We start from the raw sequence: 8058 nt of genomic DNA on the forward strand, positions 1-8058 counted from the left end.
TCTGCTGTACTGTCAACTACTTTTTATAAGTAGCTTTAGTTTACCAAATTTCTCCCTATGATTCTCCCTGTTAGCTTTACTGTAGTTAATTTCTTCCCAGTGTGAAATATTTGGTAGCTTAAGCCAGGCCCCCTCCTACCTCACCGACCTGCTCCACCACCATACCCCCTCCTACCTCACTGACCTGCTTCACCACCATACCCCCTCCTACCTCACTGACCTGCTCCACCACCATACCCCCTTCTACCTCACTGACCTGCTCCACGACCATACCCCCTCCTACCTCACTGACCTGCTCCACCACCATACCCCCTCCTACCTCACCGACCTGCTCCACCACCATACCCCCTCCTACCTCACGACCTGCTCCACCACCATACCCCCTCCTTCCTCACCGACCTGCTCCACCACCATACCCCCTCCTACCTCACCGACCTGCTCCACCACCATACCCCCTCCTACCTCACTGACCTGCTCCACCACCATACCCCCTCCTACCTCACCGACCTGCTCCACCACCATACCCACTCCTACCTCACTGACCTGCTCCACCACCATACCCCCTGCTACCTCACCGACCTGCTCCACCACCATACCCCCTCCTACCTCACTGACCGGCTCCACCACCATACCCCCTCCAATAGCCTCCGATCCTCCGATGCAAACCTCTTGTCTCCACCACTCAAGACCCGGGGTGACAGAGCCGTCTCCCTTGCTGCCCCCTCCCTCTGGAACTCTCTCCCTAAACACATCAGAGACTGCACCAAACTGCCCACATTCAAATAATTACTAAAAACTCACCTGTGCTTTTAACCTGTGATAACTGTATTGTATCTGTATTATCTTAGCATGATTTTCCCTCATTCTTTGATCATTTGTATTGTGTATTATGTTTTTAATGTGTTGTTTACTTGATCTTTTTAAACCCCCTTGTAAAGTGTCTGAATACCATGAAAAGCGCTCCATAAATCAAATGTACTGTTATTAAATGTATTATTATTGTAACTTTAAAACCGGGTCGGGCTTGTTGTTTTGGACCTGCTAAGCTCTATATATATTATATTGTATTAGCAAACACTGCAACAGGAAGTCAGCTCTGCTCGCTTGGTGCTGCAGCTTGATTGGTTGTCTTGCTGTCTTCTGGCTCCTCCTCACGTCGCTGTCGTTGCTCTCATCCATCGCCAGGTATCCCAGCATGCTTTGGAAGGAGATGACAGATGCATCCAATACACAATGAATGAATGAACAACTGACTAGTGTCACTGTGGTGTGCATCATGCACCGTTAGAGGAGTGAATAGAGATGTTACAAAGAAACTGGAAAATGTGTCGTTTTCACACACTCACTTTAATGATCAAAGAAAAACAGCATATAAAGAAAAATACTTAACTCTTCTTTAACTTTAAGCCCCCCCCCCACACACACACACATGATATAACTAAATCATTATGTCTACATCACATGAACATGAGCCACACATTCTGCCAAGAGGAAAAGGTAAAGAGACAAGATACATCAGTAGTTACTGTTTTCTCTCAGTGGAGACTGAGCCCTATTGAAAGAACAAATTAATCTTCAAATGTGCTAGACAAGTCTGAAAAGTGTTGTTGTTGTTGTTCTATAAAATAAAATTCAACATTAATGGCTATTAGTTACCTGAAAAAACAACAACAACATATGTGTAAACTGTCTTAACGGACAATGAATCCTGAGGCAAATTAATGATTAGTCTAATCTGTGTGATTGACAGGAGAGATGATCAGAGGGGCAGAGTTTTCACCACCATAATTAAGACAGGGACCGAAGTATGGGTAGAGTTTCTCAGTGAAGGTGCAGCCAGTAAAGGAGTAGATCAGAGCTGCAGCATCTACATCATAAAAGGAGACTAGACCCTCCTCATAATCCACAAACACCCCCACCTTCTGAGGCTTCATCTTCAGAGAGAGGAGGACAGCAGGGCCAGCAAGAGCTTTGTACTCATTTCCATTCCTCAACCATATAGTCCAGTATCCATCCTCTGGGCCCGCTGAGATGTTTCCCTTCCTGTTGATCGACCCTCTGGCCACTCCTACATCCCACTCAGTCTTCCCTTTAACCTGAACCTCATAGTAAAACTTCCCTGAAGAGAAGCTCTGCTTTGCTAAGACAGAGGCACAAGAAGAAAATCTCTCTGGGTTGTCTGGGAGATTCTTCTTTACATCACCATCATGTACTTGTTTCCCGTCATCAGACAGGATGAGCCAGGGATTTGCTGTATCAGGATCCAGAGTCACATCCACTATAAACTGCTGGACCCTCTTCAGCTCAACATCAGCAAGCAGCTTCTCCATCTCTTTCCTGAGTGTCTCCTCCAGCTGAGCCACAGCTCTCCTCACAGTCCCCTCATATGTTGAGTGGACACTGACCTCTGTCCAGTCCTTGTTGTGTGGAGGATTGTTCAGGGATGGGAAGCTTTGGAGGAGGTGGAGGTGGTCTTCAGTGTGTGAGAGCTGCTCCACCTCAGCGGTTCTCTTCATCAGCTCACAGATCTCCTGTTCCAGCTCTTTGATGAAGACTTCCGCCTGTTTCTCTGTTGTTTTCTGCTTCTCTTCAATCGTCTGAATGAGCTCAGCCTGACCTCTCTCCACAGACTGCTTCAGAGCAGTGAAGACCTGCACACTGTCTGCTATCTCTCTGTCTGCATTTGCATTACTGAGCTCTACTGACTGTTTGATCTCCTGAATCTTCAGTCGTCTCTCCTGGATCTTCTGCTGAATTTCAGCCTCCGTCTTCCCCAGTTCAGCCTTCTTTCCTTTATATTCTTCTTCCAGAGGGACAAAGCGATGTGACTTGTGGTCTGACTCAGTGCAGAACTGACAGACACACATCTGGTCAGTCTTGCAGAACAGCTCCAGCGGTCTGTCATGCTTCTTACACATCCTGTCTTCCAGGTTCTCCACAGGATCCATCAGCTTGTGTCTCTTCAGGCCTGAGATTCTCTGATGAGGCTCCAGGTGAGTCTCACAGTAGGAGGTCAGACACACCAGGCAGGACTTCAGGGCCTTTTCTTTGGTCCCAGTGCAGACGTCACAGGGAACTTCTCCTGGTTTGGCACTTTGTTGGTCTGGGCAGCTGCTGGCTTTCATCTGAGCTGACTTCCTGAACTGAGCAACCATCTCAGATATGAAAGTATTGACCCGCAGCAGAGGTCTTCTGTCAAAAACCTCTTTACACATGGGACACTGGCACTGGACACTAACATCCCAGTGCTGTGTGATACAGTTCTTGCAGAAGTTGTGTCCACATGGTGTGGAGACTGGATCACTGAACACATCCAGACAGATGGAGCACAGAAACTGCTCTTCAGAGAGGAGACTGCTGGCAGCAGACATATCTGAGACCTGAAGGGAAAGTGTGAAATAACAACATTTATTACATCATTCTTCAATGACAATACCTTAAAAAAGGAATTGAAGTTGGATAAAAAAAAGGGACTACACTCACATTTTATTCACTTTTAAATTCTGCATGTATTGACTTCATTATACCATAATTAAACTGTCCTCCTATATTGAGGACACAACTGATGTCTTGAATAAAATGTCTGGCATCAGTAATCTCCATTCACACTTCTTGGTAGCCTATATGCTAACATCTCTATCATGAGTTCATGTCTGCTTTGTGACACGTCCTGATCGGCTGGATATCCAGTTGTTCCTTTACTGTCTTTAACTGCCTGGATCATTCACAATAATGTCTTATCTTTACTGTCTTTAACTGCCTGGATCATTCACAATAATGTCTTATCTTTACTGTCTTTAACTGCCTGGATCATTCACAATAATGTCTTATCTTTAGGGACAACATTTACTGACAAAAGACTGCATGGTGTTCTAGTTGGCTCAAGCTTTTCTCCCATGACTGTGTTTATCCGTTTAAAATCCTCTTAATAATAATTTTTATCACTGTATTACTACTCTGTGGTCAGTAGGCTACATTGATGATATTTTCTTGATGTCATATTCAGTGGGAACTTTCATATTGTAACGTGTTCAGGTAATCCAAGTATTACCTGTAATGTGATGTGCAACCTAAGTGTCTGGATCGCAGCTAGGAACTGATGTGTGTGGGTGTGTTCCTAGGGGGAAGGGGATATATGTGACCAGCGGCCGGGGCGGAAGCCAGTCAGGGCCATGCGGGCGAGCAGACCGGTTGTTATGTGTAGAGCTAGCGGTGTGAAGCTAGCTGCTAGGAGCTAACGAAGCCTGTGAATAAAGACCCTGTACCAACTACAACTCTCCGTTCCTTGGTGTATCACAGATACGCTACATTGGTGCCAGACAGTAAAGCGGTAACGCCTCTGATTCGGCCGAGAGGGGAGAGGGTGAGGAGGAACGACGGAGAAAGTGCGGAATGGAGCGGCTAAAGATGAAAAGGGAGGTGGAAGAGTCTGAAGCCTCGGTGTATCCGGAGAATAGGGGGGAATACAGACGGATGAAGGAGGAATACAGACTGATGAGGGAGAACCTCGGGCGGGAGGAGAGCCGAGCCGAGCCGGGCCCCGCTGGCAGACAGGCGGGGAGTGACGAGGCTGAAGCACGGCACGCGACGGCGGGGGATGGCGCCCGCAGAACCAGGAAGGACGTGCTCGTCCCGAAATACAACGGTAAAGGCGAGTGGGAGGCATACTGCAAGCAGTTTGAGGAGGCTGCAGAATGGAATGGCTGGACGAGAAGGGAGAGAGCCAGCCATCTCGTGATGTCCCTCGAGGGCGAGGCTACGGCGTGCGTGTCGGCAATAGCGGATACAAAGGACTTGGATGTGGTGATGGGGGCCCTGCGGAGACGCTTCGGACGATGTGAAGAGCAGGCCATCGTAGCCGCGGAACTGTGTAACAGACGCAGACGGCAGGGTGAGTCGCTGCGTGCACTGGCAACAGACATTGAGACTCTCAGCCGGCGCGCATACAGCCAGCTACCGACGGAGGCGCTGGATGGGTTAGCCCTAAGCTACTTTGTCCAGGCCATCGAGCCACGGGGTCTAAGCCAGAAGGTAACGCTGGGACATCCAAAAACACTGGGAGCAGCGCTGGAGTTGGCGCTGGAGATAGAGACAGTAGAAGGCTGGGATAAGAGCAGCGGCATAATGGAGGCCGCCCCAGTGGTGAGAATGGCAGCGGAGAGCCAGCTACAAGAAGAGCCAGCGTGGAAGACGGCCTTGGCAGAGCAAGGCAACATGGTGAAAGAGCAAGGCAACATGGTGAAAGAGCTATCTGAGTCGGTGCGCCAGTTAACAGAACAACTGCTCCGAAGCGCGACCCTGCAGCCCACCCCACGAGACAATACCGGGGCCAGGGGGCCCGGGGCCATGCGCTGCTGGACCTGTGGACGCCCCAGGCATCGGGCCAGAGAGTGCCGCGGAGGAGCGTGGAACCAGGGAAACGGCGCGGGGCCCGTCTAAGAGGGGCGAGACGGGCCCCCTACGTCATATTCCCTATGGCCACGTCACCGTTGGAGGGGGCCCAGCGGTACAGACGGGGAGGTGGGGCGTCGCCTTCCCCCGAAGCAGACGACATCGCCGGCGCTGTCAACATGCAGAACGGGCCGCACACGATGAACGGCTGCCATGTTCAGGTCCGCCTGCAAGGGAAGCCCTGTGTCGCCCTGGTGGACACGGGGTGTACGGCAACGCTGGTGAACTACAACATGATGCCAGAGGGAGCGCTTCTGGAGCAGCCAGCGGACCAGCTGCTGAGGACAGTATCCGGTGAGTTGATGCCGATGAGGGGAAGGGGGTCCGTGATGATAACTGTGGGGGGACAGACAGTGAACTTTCCGGTATGGGTAGTAGAGATGGCGGGGCCCTGTATCTTGGGGGAGGACTACTTGACGCTAAACCAATGCACAGTAGACCTAGGGAAGAGCACACTGACGTTTGCAGGGGGGCCGGTAGTCCAGATGGGTCACCCTCCCACCGCTCCAGGGGAGCAACCAAACGTCAATAACATCACTGTATACCGCGTCACAGTTGAGCACGGGCCCCACGCGGAGCCGCAAAAGAGACTGTGTTGGACATGTGGAGAGCCGGGCCACGTGGCGAGGTGGTGCAGAAGCGGTCCCGGGAGACGGACCGGGTATGCGGGACAACGACATGGTCAGCAGGGAGCCTGCTGGGCATGCGGCGAGATTGGACACCTGGCTAGAGAGTGTCAAAAGGCTGTCGGGGACCGGAGGGCAGCGGGAGAAGAGAGACGTGCAGGCGGCGGACAGGTGAGACTCTGCTGGACTTGCCGTTCGCCTGGGCACTTAGCCAGAAACTGCACTGCGCCCCCCACGGTTGCTGTGCGGAAAGCCGAGGTGGAGAGCGAGGCCGGTTGTGTTCCCCCTGCTGTCCTGAACACGCCGTCCCCTGGGGAAGGGGGGCGGGAGGACGACCGAGTGCAGGAGGTGGAGGAAGACGAGGAGGACTGTCCAGATGTGGATCTGGAGGACGACAGAGCGACCATCAAGGATGTCGACGTGAGTGAGTGGAAACGCAGGCAGGCGGAGGACGCGGAGATCGGTCCGGTGCTTGCGTGGGTGGCGGCCGGACGCCGGCCCCCTGTGAAGGAGACTCACATGTTTTCCGGTGCCACGAAAGGACTGTGGAACATGTTTTCCGACCTGCGGCTAGATGAAGACGGGCTGTTGGAGAGATCAGAGCACGGGGTAAAAGGGAGGCAGGCGGTTGTACCCGGTTACCTGCGAGAGTTGGCGCTTAAGGGGGCACACAAGGGCCCTGGTTCCAGTCATTTTGGGCCCGAAGAGACACTCACCCGCATCCGTGGACATTTCTACTGGGGCAAACAAAAGGAGGATGTGCGAAGATACTGCGATGCGTGTGAGGACTGTGGGGCACAGAGGGGGGACCGTGCTGACTTACACTGCAGTGCATGTGTTGACTGTAATGTGCTTCAGATGGGACAGAAGCTTTAAAAGGGGGGATGGAAATAGTGGTTGAAGTGGGATAATGTGAGTAAGAAAAAAGGTTTAAATGAAGGTAATGGAAAAAGAATGATGTAAATGTTGGGGTTGTTGTCGAACTGAAATTATATTGTGTTGAATTTAAATGAATGTGTGAAAAAGAAGGAAATAATGAAAACTAGACATTATGGAGTGCCTAATGGGAAACTAGACATTATGGGGGTACCTAATGGAAAACTAGACATTACGGAGTACCTAATGAAAAACTGGACATTATGACGGGGGTGCTGAAAAGAAAAGACTGGTTGTTGGGGAATTATAATTTGATGTGGTGATGGGAAAAATGTTGTGTTGGTGTGTTTTGGTACAGGGGGATATGTGTGGGTTGTGGGTGTTAACGTGGGCGTTAACCTTATTGTTGGGTGAGGAGTATGTAACGTGTTCAGGTAATCCAAGTATTACCTGTAATGTGATGTGCAACCTAAGTGTCTGGATCGCAGCTAGGAACTGATGTGTGTGGGTGTGTTCCTAGGGGGAAGGGGATATATGTGACCAGCGGCCGGGGCGGAAGCCAGTCAGGGCCATGCGGGCGAGCAGACCGGTTGTTATGTGTAGAGCTAGCGGTGTGAAGCTAGCTGCTAGGAGCTAACGAAGCCTGTGAATAAAGACCCTGTACCAACTACAACTCTCCGTTCCTTGGTGTATCACAGATACGCTACAATATATTAAATTGTAAAAATTAGAACATTAGATTGTCAATGGATTATTCCCAGGCACAGATTTGACTGACCTCTGGGTCAAACATGAACGCTATGTAACACATTCAGAATTAACAGAACACATTAAACCAATAAGGCCCGCCCACCTGTCAGCTGATGGCCTGATGAAGACCATGCTGATAAAGGCTTTGAAGTTAGTGGGCACTCCTAGCTCTCCTCTTTGTCACTTTAAGAATGTCTGAAAGCAAGTGGGGTCTATTAACTTTTGGACGTACACTAAACACTTCAGTTGAAATCTCTAAAGATACATGACAAACCGAAATCCATTCCATTAGGCCTATCTGGATCGGCCGACAGCTCAAGTTTGTGTTCTTTCTTGCTCTGTTTCAACACAGTAA

The 8058-nt window shown here is 50.5% G+C and overlaps 1 protein-coding gene across 1 annotated transcript; it reads right to left on the reverse strand.

The window, feature by feature from the left end:
- Positions 1 to 1730: 1730 nt before the first annotated feature.
- On the reverse strand, positions 1731 to 3371 carry LOC310791697 (E3 ubiquitin-protein ligase TRIM21-like; the record flags this gene model as incomplete). Its single annotated transcript, XM_083653352.1, has 1 exon — positions 1731 to 3371. The coding sequence occupies one exon, from the start codon at positions 3369 to 3371 to the stop codon at positions 1731 to 1733; it is 1641 nt and encodes a 546-aa protein (XP_083509478.1).
- Positions 3372 to 8058: the final 4687 nt, after the last annotated feature.

Source organism: Poromitra crassiceps, assembly GCF_964638095.1.
Source record: "Poromitra crassiceps genome assembly, chromosome: 17".
NCBI lineage: Eukaryota > Metazoa > Chordata > Actinopteri > Beryciformes > Melamphaidae > Poromitra > Poromitra crassiceps.